General features: G+C 36.5%; 1 protein-coding gene across 1 annotated transcript in view; it reads left to right on the forward strand.

Moving 5' to 3' along the window:
- The first annotated feature begins 6,509 nt into the window (after positions 1 to 6,509).
- The window catches only part of LOC117922041 (protein LOW PSII ACCUMULATION 3, chloroplastic), a 42,385-nt gene continuing 32,890 nt past the window's right edge, over positions 6,510 to 16,004 (forward strand). Inside the window, exon 1 of the mRNA XM_034840020.1 lies at positions 6,510 to 6,896. Within this exon, the coding sequence (XP_034695911.1) occupies positions 6,592 to 6,896 (305 nt within the window). The 5' untranslated portion in view covers positions 6,510 to 6,591. The remainder of the gene's footprint in view (positions 6,897 to 16,004) is intronic.

Raw genomic sequence — 16,004 nt, forward strand, 5'->3', positions numbered from 1 at the left:
TCTTTTCTGTGGCCAAGTGGTTCACCTTGGGGTTTTTGAGGACTGTACCTTAGGTACTACCTTAATAACCCTTAGATACCACCTTAATCTACCTTAGGTACTACCTTAAGGGACCTTAAGTACTACCTTAGTTAAAGTTGGGTTCTACCTATCCCAAGCCTCGGATCTTCCTTAGTCACCCTTAGACCATGCCATTATGTGATTATTTTATGTGGTCAAGTGGTTCACCTTTGGTTTTTTGAGGATTGTATCTTAGGTACTACCTTAATAGCCTTTAGGTATGTACCACCTTAATTTACCTTAGGTACTATCTTAAGAGACCTTAGGTACTACCTTAGTTAAAGTTGGGTTTTACCTATCCCAAGCATCGGACCTTCCTTTGTCACCCTTAGACCATGCCATGTCATTTTGAATGAATTCACCAGTTTCTTCTTTATATATAATTATATTTTTGTAAATTTTTTTGTTTGGCAAATAAACTGTAAATCAAGCAAGACTTTGTGCATTGGATTCTTTAACGGATCTAGTAATTCTTAAAAATAAGTTAAACTCAAATAGTGATCAAATTAATATAAGAAATCTATGAACAAAAATTAATAACTTTATTGTTTATTTTCTATATTAAATCTTCCTTTTTTTTTTTAGTTTTGTTTACTAAAAAATAAAGTTCAAATCAAATAAAATTTAATGCGTTGGATTTATTAAGAAGTCTAAGTAATTTTTAAAAATAATTTAAAAATCAAATAGTGAACCAATTAATACCATAAATTTTTGGATAAAAATTGATATATTCTATTATTTATTTATGAACATAGTTATATTTTTATAATTTCTTTCACTAGTCATGACAATAATGTGAAGAATAAAAATCACAAAATTAAAGACAAATAATAATAATAATAATAATAATAATAATAATAATAATAATAATAATAATAATGTGAAGAATAAAGATCATACAATTAAAGACAAATAAACATCAATGAGACAACAACCATATCAAACGGGCTCTAAATAAAGTCATGAAAAATAATTGCAGGCTCGTATTACCCAAATCAAACCCTGTTACCCCGACCATTCTCTGTATATCAGAATCTTGCTTCACGATTTGATTTCACACTAAACTCGTATGGATATGAATAGAAACAAAAAAGGAATCCATATCAACATATTCCCCAAAACAGAAACAAAAAAATAAGCAAAAATAAATCTAAAAAAACAAAAGGGAAAATTGATGGCTTTAAATTCATAAAGAAACCGATTCAAAAAAAGGTGGGTCCATCTGAAAATTTCTTTAACAGGCACATCTCATATTTCAAATACGTGGGTTTCCAAAACCATATATCTTCCTAATAAAAGCCTACAAACACAACTTTCCCCAAAAAAAATTTCTTTTTGTTTTACCGGTCAATAACCCACTCCTTGTCAATCTCATCTCGCTCCCGTTCTTAATCAAAATCCCTTCCTCTATCACATTCCCATGTTTTTGCTCTTTCCATTTCCATGTCCCTTCATCTCTCTTTTTCCCTATTCTTGTCTCTTTCCTTATCCCTTCCTCAGTTCTTAATCAAAATGTGTCTTTCAGTTCTACTCAAATTAGTCTTCAATTCAACATATTTTTATTAACAAAAAGCAAAGATAAGCACATGTTTTAGGAAGAAAACACATCAGGACTTTTAATAAATAACATATACATTCCCAGACTTTTGTAACCAATATAGATTCATAACCTTAGAAAATGGGTCCAAGTGCACAACAGGTAAGTGCTCCTTCCTGTATTCCATTATGTGGAAAACAATGAGGACTTGCCTTGCTTTTGAGGGTTTTCCTCCAGTTTTGATACTAGCCAAACATAAATGGAAGCAACTCTCCACCAACAAGAAAAAAAAAAGAAAAAAAAAAGAGAATTAGGTTCCACACCAGTATTAGATTAAGAAAAAATAAAGGAGAAAGCATAAAGATATAACATTGTTATCAGTTTGAGCTACACCTCAAAAAATGTAAATTAAAATTTTCAAATTTTAGAAATTCCATTACTTGATATCCAAGAAAGCAAAAACCTCTTAAAAATTCAAAATGTATGGTCTAGTGGAGGTGAGTTTCCCAAAACTTTTAGGAAACCAGAACATAAATAAAGGATTCAAAATTTATTTTTAGCAAACTAGAAATTGAAAGATAGTTAGGAGGAGGGATAAACCTTCACATTGAAACGGACAAATTACTTATTGCAGTAGCGATGGAACAAAACTTGACTAGTGGCCATTATTACTTGAGGTTTGAGATTATAAGATTAAAGTAAATAAACAAATAAAAAATAGGAGATATAAGAATTGCATGTAGCAATTGCATTTCTATTATAAAAAAAATAACAATAACAATATAACAACATAAAGTCTCAGTAAAATACTGTTTTTTTTTATGAGATCGCAACCATAAATTCTATGGGTTGTTTTAGTTGCTTCATCTATACCATCTTTCCTGGAAGGTGAGTTCTTTAGCTGCTCATCGATTATGTAGAATATGTCAATTGCTGTGTAAATCATAGTGGATAACTGAGATGGGCAACCTCAAATAAACTGTCACAAATAACCCATCAAATTTCAATATTTCAATATAAACAAGCACATATAAGAGTAGATTTGGGTTTGGGCTTGAACATCAAAAACTTCCATTTCTAGTAGCTATTGTTTCTTCAGAGTATAAGATTTATTAACCGAGAGTAAGAGAGCCTTACCATGGAAAAGTTTGAATATAGAAAAGGGTGGCATGTCAAAGCTTACTCGGTCGCAAGTTTTTGAAAGAGCCTTGGACATCAATTGACTTAGCGAGCTCTAACAAGTGCAAAAGTTTTACCTTTGGTTTTTTAAAGATTGTATAAATAAAATAATTTACCCAAATAAAATAAGAAAAAATGGTCACTTTGGAGATCAAAGAAATATCACCTTCACTTTGAGTGTCCATGGATGAGAGATGTGGCATGGAATGGTGGCATGGGTGTGGTTATGCATGGAGAAAAGAAACAGGTATGAGAAGAGAGGATGGAAGAGAGAGATCTAGAAAGAGAGAAAACCGGTGACGTCGTGGTTGGCAAGGGACGTCAATGTCGTGGTCGTCAGTGGCAACACACGGGTTGATGCTGCCAATATTGGTGGTGTTGTGGATGGAAAAGAAAAATGGAAAAGGAAAGATAATGAAAGAAGAGAAAATGAAGGAAATCAGGAAAATAGGGGGAAAAAAAAGTTGTGAGTGGAGAGAGAATAGGAGAAAAGAAAGGAAATAGAAAAAGAAGAAGAAAAAGAAGGGGCAAAAGTGGGTCGACATAATGAGATGACGAAATAAAGAGAAATAAGGTGGGAAAGAGATTAAGTCTTTAGGGTTTGAAAAAGTCAAACGGGTAAATAGATGGCTAGGAGAATCATAGATGGAGGGTTTACATTTAATCTCAAAAATAAGGTTAAAAATATAAATATAAAAATAAAAATAAGTAGAAATAAATAAAATAATGAATATAAAATATGAAACAAATGGGTTTGAATAAAGTAAATAAAATGAGGTGAGACTTAGGTTAAATTTTAGGGTATACAATATATTACTTTTTATCATTCTTGAAAATTAATATAAGTTGCTAGGTTGTCGCTTTGGTTTTTTCATTCTATATTCACCCTGGGTATTTGATTCTGGTTCAAATTTTTATCAATCAAAGATTCAAAATGTAAAGTAAATTGACTTAATTCTTTAAATAATTCTAACTATATCTGCTATTTTCACTTCTTAAAATAATTAAAAATAGATTAAATAAATTCATAATGGTTAAGAACATATCTTTGTTTAAATTCTTCAAGGTATAGTGATTTATTAAAGTTTAAGAATCATATATATGTATATAAAATTTTAATATAATAAATAAAGTTTAATAGTTGGGCATAAAATATTATATAAGTAAATTAAATTATTAAAACTACAAAAGATTTAATTTGGATTGCAAAAGTCATTTTTTGTATTTATCTTTTTCTTATCTTATTATTATTATATATATATATTAAAACTTAAATTATCATATTTTTTTGAAAGAGGATTATAATCTCAACCAAGTATTTTTTTAAAAAAAAAAACATAATGACTATTTCTATAAAATAGAAACATTAACTAAACTAATTTATAAGTTCTTCAGAAACATTATCCGAATAAATTACATATAACTCGGATAGGATATAAATGTACATAATAGAAATGATTATTAATATAAAATATTTTGAATAGAACAAACACAACAAAAAAGAAAAAAACTGGAAACGATGGGAAAGTGTATTGTATATCATAACCAGACCAACAATAATTAAACAACATTATACTCTATTTAAATATTTTACAAAAGGTGAAGATTTCATTGGTGGTCATGCAAGTTTGGCAATGATATTCACCTTCGACTTCTCCCAAATAAGTGATGTTCCAATCTTTGTTTATGGCAACTCCTATTTTTTTACATCTTTTTACACAATAGATATTAAGTTCTCCATATTTAAGATTGTGGTTTTTAACCCGCATTGTCAATATGAAAGACTTTGCTCTTGCTTTGCATTCCTCCAATTAGGTTGATTTTGTAACCACATCTAAAAGATATAATCCTTCGTTTTCATTTGAACTGCCACCTCTACATAGAAAAATGATTTCATATACATACATTACTCCCATATGGTTCATTGTAATTGCTTTTTTAAAAAGAGCAATACCCGACTCTATTTTCTTTAAGCTAAAAAACTAACTATTAAAAAAATTAATTCCAAAGAAGTTCACAACAAATAAGACATAAATATTTATTCAAATAAGATAACCAAATCTTCTAAAATAAAAGCTTACTATTCCTTGCCTGCATATATATAATGCCTCCGGATTTCCAACATCTTTGCAACTTTTTAAGAATAGAGCAACTTGACTTTTAGCTTCAAACCATGGGCTGATCGAGAATTTTTCTAATGAGATGTATCACATGATTTCTCTTTCCATTGATGCCTTGTATAATTCTCAACAACTATAAATTGAGATCTAACAATTAATCTTTATTTAAAATATAGCTATATATCTATATACAAATAGAAATAATTTAGAGACTCGATGCACACCTTTTTCTAGCATTAAAGAAGTCTGTTGACGATGTCTTTGCAACGCGAATCATGATCTCAACTAATATTTCAATTGGAAGACATTGAAGATTGTGACAAACGCAAGGATTCTTCATTTCCCAAAAAATAGAGATATGACTTGGTGAAATTTCTGTAATAAATCACGTTCAACTCCCTCACCCCTACTTGAAGAAAGAGGAGAAATGGGTAACAATGACTAACTTTGAAAAGGCAACTTAAAGGCGATTAGGTGCATGAATGAACTTACTATGATAAGATACGTGGCGATTCATGCATCCGCTTAAATTTAAATTTATTTTATAATTAATAGTATTTAAAACAACAATAAATATAAAAATTGTTTAATATGGATAAACAAATCATATATGTGTATAAAATTTTAATATTATCAATAAAGTTTAATAGTGGAACATAAAATATTATATAAATAAATTCAATTATAACTAAAAAAAGATTTAATTTGAAATTCAAAAGTCATTTTCTGTATTAATCCTTTTTTTTTTTGTCTTATTATATTTTTATTATAAAAACATAAATTATTATATATTTTTTAAAAAAGAGAATTGTTTTTCAATCCAAGTTGTTTTGTCAAGAGATTAAAATTATTGCAATTAAATTAAAATAAAACTTTTAAAGAGTAGCTTGTACTTGCAAAAAGCATTATCCGAATACTTTGAATCAATATATATAATAATAAATACACGATATATGAATAATTTATTAAATTTTTTCTATAAAAAACTTATATCACCTTCAAATATTAATTAAAAAAAAAGAAATAACCATTAAAAAATAATATATTATTATTATATGAATTAAATACATATCAAAGAACAATTTCTATTTAAAATTTGGATTAAAAAAAACAAATTAATTTAAACTAATTTTTTGTATTTATTTGATTTTAATTTAAATCTCTATTTTATTGAATAAATTTATGATAAGCTTTTAAAAGAGATTATCTCAATTAACTTTTAAATATAATATAATTCAGTTTGTAAAAAGAATTATTATTATTTTTAAATAATGATAATTTTTATAAAAGAGAAATATGGTCTAAATAAAGTTTTCTATAAATATTATCCGAATTAATTACGTATAATAACGATAGGATATAAGTGTAAATAGTAAAAATGAGAAGGTTATTTTAAAAAAAAAATGTGTTACGTAGTATAGATTATTGGTATATAATATTAGGTTTACGTATGGAACGTGGACAATTACCAGTAGAAAACTATAAATGTTTAGAGCGTAGTTTTGTGGTTGCCCTTCATTTATTTATTTATTTATTTTATTTATTTATTTATTATTATTGGGTCCTATACATTTATATTTCGACGATGGAAGAAAAAAAAAAAAACAGAAGAGGCTGGCTTGATTTTTGTGGCAAAGCTTCGAAGTCCTTATCATCCCACCATCATCTTCACCGGTCTTCTGCTTCTCCAGGAACATGGCCATTTCCATGGCCTTTTCATTGCCTTACACTACCTTCTCTCTCCGCTCTCTCCCTCGACTCTCTCCTCTCTCTGCATTCTCTTCCCTCTCCACAACCCATTCTCTTCCTCGCTATACTGTCTCTATCTCTCAACCCATCACTACAATTCCAATTCGTTGCAGCAAAAAAGCGGACTTTGATCCCAAGGTTGGTGTTTCAGTTTACAAGCCCAAGTCCTACGAAGTACTCGTCACTGACGCTGCGAATTCTCTTGCTTATGCTCTTGATGATGGGAAAACCCGTTTGGAGATTGATTTTCCGTAATCCCCTTTCTCATTGTCTTTGATTTTGAGTTTCTGGCAGCTTTTTTTTTTTTTTTTTCGGCCGCTTCCATTATTTTTGTTGGAGTTTTTTGGGAACCCATTTGGTGGTGAGTTTTTATTGATGTTTGACTGATGAGAAAATGGAGGAAAAGGGGAAAGAAATGAGGTGAGTGTAATTTTTGTTGTTTTCCTGATTTGAGAAATTTGGAAAACTTAATGCAACCACCTAGGAATAGTTTGTTCAGTTTCATTTGTTCAATTTGTCGTAAAGTGTTGTTTTCTTGAATTGAGAAATTTGGAAAACTTAATGCAACCGCGTAGGAATAATTTGTCCAGTTTCAATTGTTCTATCTGTGTTCCTGTACACGACATTTTTCCTGGCAACCATATGGAGATACCCATTTTGTCAATTTTATGTTTTGATAATTGCTTTTTGAGTTTTTGTGGACCCATTTTCTGGTGAATATTTTTTATGTTTGGTTCTTCAGAAAATGGAGAAAAAGGAAAAGAAATGAGAACGTGTGTAATACCTGTTTTGTTGATTTACAAAAATTAAAAAACTTACTGCCGCCAAACCAAGTCCAGTAGTTTGTTCATTTCCCATTGTTTAATTTGTCATCTTTTCTGTATTTTTCTTGGCAACCAAATGGAGGTGACTGTTTCCTTTTGATTATCAGATATGTAAATTATTGTTACTGAAATAAGTTTTTCCTAGGAATGTTGATTGGTTGAAATGGAAAAACTGAAAAGTTTAAATCCAATAAGATTAGAGTACATTTTTTTTTGCTAATAAATTTGCAAAGTTAAAGATTACTATTAAAATTAGCTTGTGGGTTAATGATAAAGCTGTGTTCTTTTAGTCGTCCTGAGGCTAGTGCAGTCTGGTGAAATTTATTATTCAAGGAAGCAATGTCTTGTGTCCTGAAATGAGGTTTATATTTGATTGCCTAAACCTTTATTTATTTTTGATTGGAAACGACACAGAGAGATATATTGATAGATAAAAAGAAGTACAAATAGAAGGATGAGAAATCCTCCCGCCAAAGAAAACTCAACTACAGGAAATTACACCGTAAAACAAGCGAACACTCCATAAAGGACCATTCCTTATGGAGTACACACTGCTAACCAATCAAGTTGTAGCACTTTAAGGGGAGTCCCCTTAAAATCCTTGGAACAGAAAGCCCAAAGAGAAGCAAGGAAAACAATAGAGTCCCAAAGATACTCTGAATTCTATGCTTTATCCTAAAAAATCCTCGCGTTTCTTTCCCACCACACAACCCGAGTAAGAGCGATGCTTGCAACTTGCCACAAAACTAACCCCCTCTTAGAAGAACCAAAACCGTTAAATTTGATGGACATCACGTCAAAGATGCTCCTCGGGGGGACCCAATCCATCTTAGCTAATTGAAATAACTTGTGCCACAATCCAATCGTCAAGGAACAATGAAGAAAAAGATGATTTGCTGATTCCTCATGCTTCATGCACATAATACAAATATCAGGACTAAGGGCTTTGTAGGGTCTTCTCACTTGTAGCATGTCATTAGTATTCACCTTCTTGTGTGCCACTAACCAGACAAAGGACTTCACTTTGAAAGGAACTTGAGAATTCCAAATGAACTTAGAAGGGAAAACCTGAGGAGATCCAAAAAATTGAGATAAAGCTAGAAAGAAGGATTTGACTGAAAAAAGCCTCAAAGAAGATAATGGCTAAAATCTGGCATCTGGAACCGAAGGTGATAAATGCAATCCATCAAGTGACCGCATGAGGCCTTCTAAGTCCTCTATATCAAAATCTGACAAGTTACGACGGAAATTTAAATTTCAAGAGAAAGGACGAGTAGGACCGAGAACTGAAGAAATAGGGATGTTTTTATCCAAGACTACTCTAAATAGTCTTGGATATTGGGTTCCCAAAGGTTGGTCCCCCCACCATAAATCTTCCTAGAACCAAATTCTTTCCCCATTTCCTACCACAAATCGAGTAAATAAGGAAAACTCCTGAAAGACTTGTGCAATAGTCTTCCAAGGACAGCGATGTGACCATCTGACTAAAGTGTTAGCATCCCAACCATTAGAGTGTGAACCATAAATGCTTAATATGACCTGATGCCATAGAGCTGAACCCTCTCTAGGGTACCTCCACAACCATTTCCCTAAAAGAGCGAGATTCCTCAGAGAAATATTCCCAAAACCCAAACCCCCTATTTCCTTCGGTTGACACACAACATCCCACCTCACTAAATAATCTCTTTTGCCTTCCCCAATTCCTGACCATAAAAAATCTTTTTGCAACCTCTCGATTTTTGCAGCTACTGAAGCGGGTAGCTTAAATAAGGAAAGAAAGTAACAGGGCATATGGGTAAGGCAAGATTGGATAAGAGTTATTCTCCCCCCAAAGGATAAGTATGCTTTTTGCCACCCATCTAATCTTCTTGAGATTCTCTCAATCACTGGATCCCAAAAACCACACGCCTTGGGGTTCCCACCCAAAGGAAGACCCAGATAGAGTATAGGCCAGCCAGAAGCTTTGCAGTCAAGCATCTCAGCCAATCTTGAAAGATGAGCTTGATCAAGATTGATGCCATAAATATTACTCTTGTCAAGGTTGACCTTGAGCCCAGAAATATGCCTAAACACTAACAAAAGACTCTTGAGAGTCTGCAGATCTTCCTCCCTAGTGTTAGAAAAGAAGATGGTATCATCAGCAAATTGCAAATGAGATACCCTAGTTCTGTTTCTACCCACCCTGAAACCCTCCAACATATTTCTCTCCTCTGCTCTCAAAAGCATCCTACTCAGTACATCTGCTACTAAAGTAAACAAAAAAGGGGATAAAGGGTCACCTTGTCTTAATCCTCTCGAAGCCTTAACCCACCCTTTAGCGCTACCATTCACCAATACTGCATAAGATACCGAGGACAAACATCCACTCATCCATTTCCTCCATCTAGGATTGAACCCCTTCTTCTCCAACACTTGATCCAAAAAATCCCATTTCACGTGATCGTAAGCCTTTTCAAAGTCAATTTTGAAGACAAGGTTTTTTTTTTTTTTTTTTGATTGGAAATAACACAAAGATATATTGATAGAAAAAGAAGTACAAGAAGAAGGATGAGAAATCCTCCTGCCAAAGACAACTAAATTACAGGAAAATACACAGAAAACAAACGAACTCCCTATAAGGACCAATCCATATGGAGTACACACCGCTATCTAATCAAGTCGAATCACATTAAGGGGAGTCCCCTTAAATGCCTTGGAACAGAAAGCCCAAAGAGAAGCAAGGAAAACAATAGAGTCCCAAAGAAACTCTGAATTCCTTGCTTTATCCTCGAAAATCCTCGCGTTTCTTTCCCACCACACAACCCGAATTAGAGCGATACTCGCAGCTTGCCACAAAACTATCCCCCTTTTAGAAGTACCAAAGCCTTTAAATTTGATGGACATCATGTCAGATATGCTCCTCGGGGGAACTCAATTCATCTTAGCTAACTGAAATAACCTGTGCCACAACCCAATCGTTAAGGAACAATGAAGAAAAAGATGATCTGCTGATTCCCCATGCTTCATGCACAGAATACAAATATCAGGACTAAGGGCTTTGTAGGGTCTTCTCACTTGTAATATGTCATTAGTATTCACCTTCTTGTGTGCCACTAACCAGACAAAGGACTTCACTTTGAAAGGAACTTGAGAATTCCAAACGAACTTTGACGGAAAGTCCTGAGGAGATCCAGAAGATTGAGATAATGCTAGAAAAAAGGATTTGACTGAAAAAAGCCTTGAAGAGGATAATGGCCAGAATCTGGCATCTGGGACCAAAGGAGATAGATGCAATTCATCAAGTGACCGCATGAGGCCTTCTAAGTCCTCTATCTCAGAATTTGACAGGTTACGGCGGAAATTCAAATTCCAAGAGAAAGGACGAGTGGGACCGAGAACTGAAGAAATAGAAATGTTTTTATCCACGACTACTCTAAATAGTCTTGGATATTGGGTTTCCAAAGGTTGGTCCCCCCACCACAAATCTTCCCAGAACCGAATTCTTTCCTCGTTTCCTACCACATATCGAGTAAACAAGGAAAACTCTTGAAAGACTTGTGCAATAGCCTTCCAAGGACAGCGATGTGACCATCTGACTAAAGTGTTAGCATCCCAACCATTGAAGTGTGAACCATACATGCTTAAAATGACTTGATGCCAAAGAGCTGAACCCTCTCTAGGATATCTCCACAGCCATTTCCCTAGAAGAGCGAGATTCCTCCAAGAAATATTCCCAAAACCCAAACCCCCTATTGCCTTCGGTTTGCACACAACATCCCACCTCACTAAATGATCTCTTTTGCCTTCCCCAATCCCTGACCATAAAAAATCCCTTTGCAACCTCTTGATTTTTGCAGCCATTGACGCGGGAATCTTAAATAAGGAAATGAAGTAACATGGCAAATGGGTAAGGCAAGATTGGATAAGAGTTATCCTCCCCCCGAAGGATAAGTAGGCCTTTTGCCGCCCATCTAATCTACTTGAGATTCTCTCAATCATTGGATCCCAAAAGCCACCCGCCTTAGGGTTCCCCCTCAAAGGGAGACCCAGATAGAGTAGAGGCCATCCGGACGCCTTGCAATCAAGCATCTCAGCCAATCTTGAAAGATGAGCCTGATCAATATTGATGCCATAAATACTACTCTTGTCAAGGTTGACCTTGAGCCCAGAAATGTGCCCAAACACTAACAAAAGACTCTTGAGAGTCTGCAGCTCTTCCTTCCTTGTGTTAGAAAAGAAGATGGTATCATCAGAAAATTGCAAATGGGACACCCTAGTTCTATTTCTGCCCACCCTGAAACCCTCCAACATATTTCTTTCCTCAGCTCTCATAAGCATCTTACTCGGTGCATCTGCGACTAAAGTAAACAAAAAAGGGGATAACGGGTCGCCTTGTCTTAATCCTCTCGATGCCTTAACCCACCCTTTAGCGCTACCATTCACCAAGATTGCATAAGATACCGAGGATAAACATCCACTCATCCATTTCCTCCATCTAGGACTGAACCCCTTCTTCTCTAACACATGATCCAAAAAATCCCACTTCACGTGATCGTAGGCTTTTTCAAAGTCTATTTTGAATACGACGCCTTCCTCCCCTGACCGTCTTCTCTCGTCCACTATCTTATTTGCTATAAGAACCGCATCCAATATTTGTCTCCCTTGAACAAAGGCGCCTTGAGTATAGTGGATGGTCTCATGTAGAACCCCACTTAGACGCCCTGAGAGCACTTTGGCTATTATCTTGTAGAGACTAGTGATCAAACTAATGGGTCTAAAGTCTAATATTTTCTTTGTCAAACTCTTTTTGGGTAATAGAACAATGAAAGAGGCATTAGTGCTTTGATTGATAATTCTACTCCTATGAAATTCTGCGAACACTCTCACCAAATCCTCCTTAATCACATCCCAACAATCTTGGAATACTGCAATAGTAAAGCCATTAGGCCCCGGAGCCTTGTCCCTATCCATCTGAAAAATGGTCTTATAAATCTCTTCTTCAGTGAAAGGGGAGTCCAACCTTAACGTGCTCTCTTCCGAGATAGGGGACCAATCTAATCCTTCAACACCCCAAGACTCTCCTGTAGGGCTCGTGTAAAGCTTTTCAAAGTAAAGTAAGATCTCCTCTGTGATACTCTTGGCATTCTTCAGCACTAAGCCCCTCTCATTCTCCAACTCCTTGATATATTTTCTATTTCGCCTACCATTAGCCACTTTATGATAAAACTTAGAGTTGCAATCCCCTTCCTTGACCCATTTCACCCTAGCTTTTTGTTTCCAATGGATTTCCTTTAGCTCCCTTTTTCTTGAGGTTCTTTGACTTAACAAATTAGAAGTGAGACCCCCTACCTGCTCAATGGCATCAAAGTTAGCTAAATCATTGAGGATACTTTTTTTCTTTTCTTTAAGCTCTCCAAAAGAAAACTTATTCCACTCCTTCAATTTAGCTTTAACGTATTGTAGTCTCCTCATGAACTTGTGACCTTCCCATCCGTTTCCTTGAAACCCGCTCCACTAGTGTCTAAAGTTCTCTTTGAAATTAAGGTGTTGTAACCACATATTCTCAAACCTAAAAGGTGTTGAACCCCACATGAACGGGTTGGTATCCATAACAATTGGCCAGTGATCCGAGGTCCTTCTAATTAGGGCTTCTTGAAGGCCTTGGGGAAAGAGCAGCCCCCACTCATTTGAGTAGAGAAATCGGTCCAGTCTCTTACACACGGGAGACTCTTGCAAATTTGACCAAGTGAATGAAGCATTTCGAAGAGGTGGGTCAAGCAATTCACATTCTCTAATAAAACTATCAAAGTCCCTCATGCTTGATGTTAGACTAGAACCCCCCAATTTTTCTGAGCTTCTCCTTATGACATTAAAATCACCGCCCACACACCATAACGGATAAGTTAATCCATATATGTCGAAAAGCTCCACCCAAAATTCCTTCCTAAGTGAGGGACTGTTTGGACCATAAACAACGGAAATCCAAAGAGGTCCACAACCGTCCATAGCGAACTTGACTGAGACCGAGAAAGATCCTAATACCACCTCCTCATTACGCAGATTTTTTGAATCCCAAATGATCAAAATCCCGCCTGATGCCCCAGACGCCGGAAGAGCAACCCAATCCTTATTTCTGACCGTCCAGACACTGCCCACAAACCTGCTATCACATTTCTCCTTTTTTGTTTCCTGAATCATCACAACATCCGGATTCTCTGACCTAAGGAAATCTTTAACCATCCTACGCTTATTCCTTGAACCCAAACCCCTAACGTTCCAGCTGATAATTTTCATGGAAAAACACAAAGATCCTAACATTCCAAGCCAAAACCACCAGGTCTCAATAACCTGTGGGGCCTCTGTTCTTCCTCCTGGAATACACCTTAATGTCCAGAGAGCATAAAACCTCTCGCACTTTAGCCATTTTCCTGGGGGACAGGCCATGAATAAGGAGATCACCCGAGTCCTCCTTATACGACCTGACATTAGACTCCCTATGGGTATAGCTCTCGGTCATCTGGTTTGATAAAGTACACTGGTTCTCCTCCTCAACACGGATAGGGATGTCACCATAATTTAAAGAGTTAACAACACCTTTTTCAGAATTTTTTTTTGAGATAACTTGATTTTCCGTAGGAGACTGAGAAAGAGGGACTGAATTGGGGAGATGTGGACCAGAGGGACTCGATAAGGGAGAATCCATATTGCAAGAAGGAAAAGAAGAAGACTCGGGTGGCTGAGAAGGAGAGGACTCACTTATCTCCAAGTGTCTCACTCCCTGTATTTCGCAAATCCCCTCAAAGATGAGTCCTTTACCTCTGATTATTGAATTAGAAGGTGAAACCATGTCTGAATAGCCATGAGGATCAAACCCCGCTCGTCCCGTTAGCCCTTTTTTGTCTTCTACGAGGATCGCCGAGGTATCTTCCTTCGAAAAATTGCCAGACAGTGGAGATCGAAAGAAAGGATTCTCTCTTATTCCTCGCTCCATCTAAAATCCCGTCCCAAATTCCTCTTCCATGTTGCGAACTTCACTTGACGACGATGAACCCCGTAGGAAAATAGGGTCGCTGCTACTCTGATGTCCCTGTCGTCGATCAACGCTTGGAGGGAAGAGGGTGGACCACGTCTTCTTTGAAATTGTCGTCTCTTCCTCCTGTGTAGAATCTCTCATCCGCACCGCGGGAGCTTTCCCCTTTCTTGCTTCGTTTTCTTCCCTTCGCGACCAGACTTCCATACCAGAGGGCTTCGTTCCTCCTAAGTTTTGGCCCAACCCCGACGAGCCTATTAACTTACAGCCCATGGTGGCATTTGACAGTGGGCTAGGGTTGGGAAGAGACTGGGCCTCTAACTCAACGGCCCGACCTTCCTCACCAAAGATAGCCTCGACGCCGGCCCTCTCATCGCCTGGACACAGCATCGCGATCGCCTTTGCAGGGGAAACAACTCGCTGGGGAGAAAGAGATGAAGACGCTGCAGTCTGGTGGGCTTGAGGAGCTTCTAGGCCAGCTTGAAGCCCACGAATCCTCATCCCACTTTAGGCCCTTTTCGTGTGGGCTTTAATAGAGATCTCAGGCACTGAGGGCCCAATAAAGTTTTCCTCTGTTGGGCCTAGGCTGCTCCTTCCCCTTCCATTCTCCCCTTTGTCCGCCAAACTTGTCCTTGAGTGCCGATAACATGCCCGGGGAAGAAGCCTCCTTCTGTAGCACTCATTGCCCTTAATTCTACCTTGTAGCCCTTCTGCAACTTTTGACGACTGAGAGACGCAACCTCCCGCTTTCACCCACTCGTTCTTGCTACGAGTTGTCTCTGACGTGACAGCGTTAGTTTCGTCATCTTCTCCGGTGACTGAAATTGCTACTGTATAGGTCCAGACCCCATCTTCCACCTCAAGCAACGCTGGTAACACGACATTTGGAAGCATCTCCACCCACAGCTTCGCCTTCGTCAAGTCCACTAGCTTCAAAGTTTCCTTTGCCACCTTTGTTTCCCTCCCCCCATTTCTTCAAAATGAAATTCAGCTGAACTTCATCCCACAAATGGAAAGGGAGACCTTTCAATACTAACCAGCCCCTCCTGAATTTTCCGTGAACCACCATATTTTCCTTAGGCGACCATTTCCTTAGTAGAATAATCCTTCCTTTCACTAAAATTCTTCCCTGATCGTGCACCCATTCCGTTCTCCTTGTTGAACTCACAAAGAAACACCCCTTGAAAGCGGAAATGGGATTTATGGACGCCATTCCTTTCATACCCATCATCCTCGTGATGGCTTTTCCTTCGTGAGTCCAGTCTTGGACTTTTTCTTGGCTTTCACATATTACAGCTCTGACCCATTTTCTGGCTGGCAGCATACCTCCAGTCTTAAAACCAGCCTATGCCACCACTTCTGCATATGACCGTCCTCCTTTGTAAATGTCCTTCATCTGGATATCTCCATTCTTCTCCTTCGAAGCTCCTCCGACTTGATCAGGATACTCTTGCACTGATAGGATCGCCTTCCTAAGATCTTCCCACCCATTCCCTTTAACGCCCTCGGGGACGACAAGAAATAAA

The sequence above is a fragment of the Vitis riparia genome, chromosome 9, assembly GCF_004353265.1.
Source record: "Vitis riparia cultivar Riparia Gloire de Montpellier isolate 1030 chromosome 9, EGFV_Vit.rip_1.0, whole genome shotgun sequence".
NCBI lineage: Eukaryota > Viridiplantae > Streptophyta > Magnoliopsida > Vitales > Vitaceae > Vitis > Vitis riparia.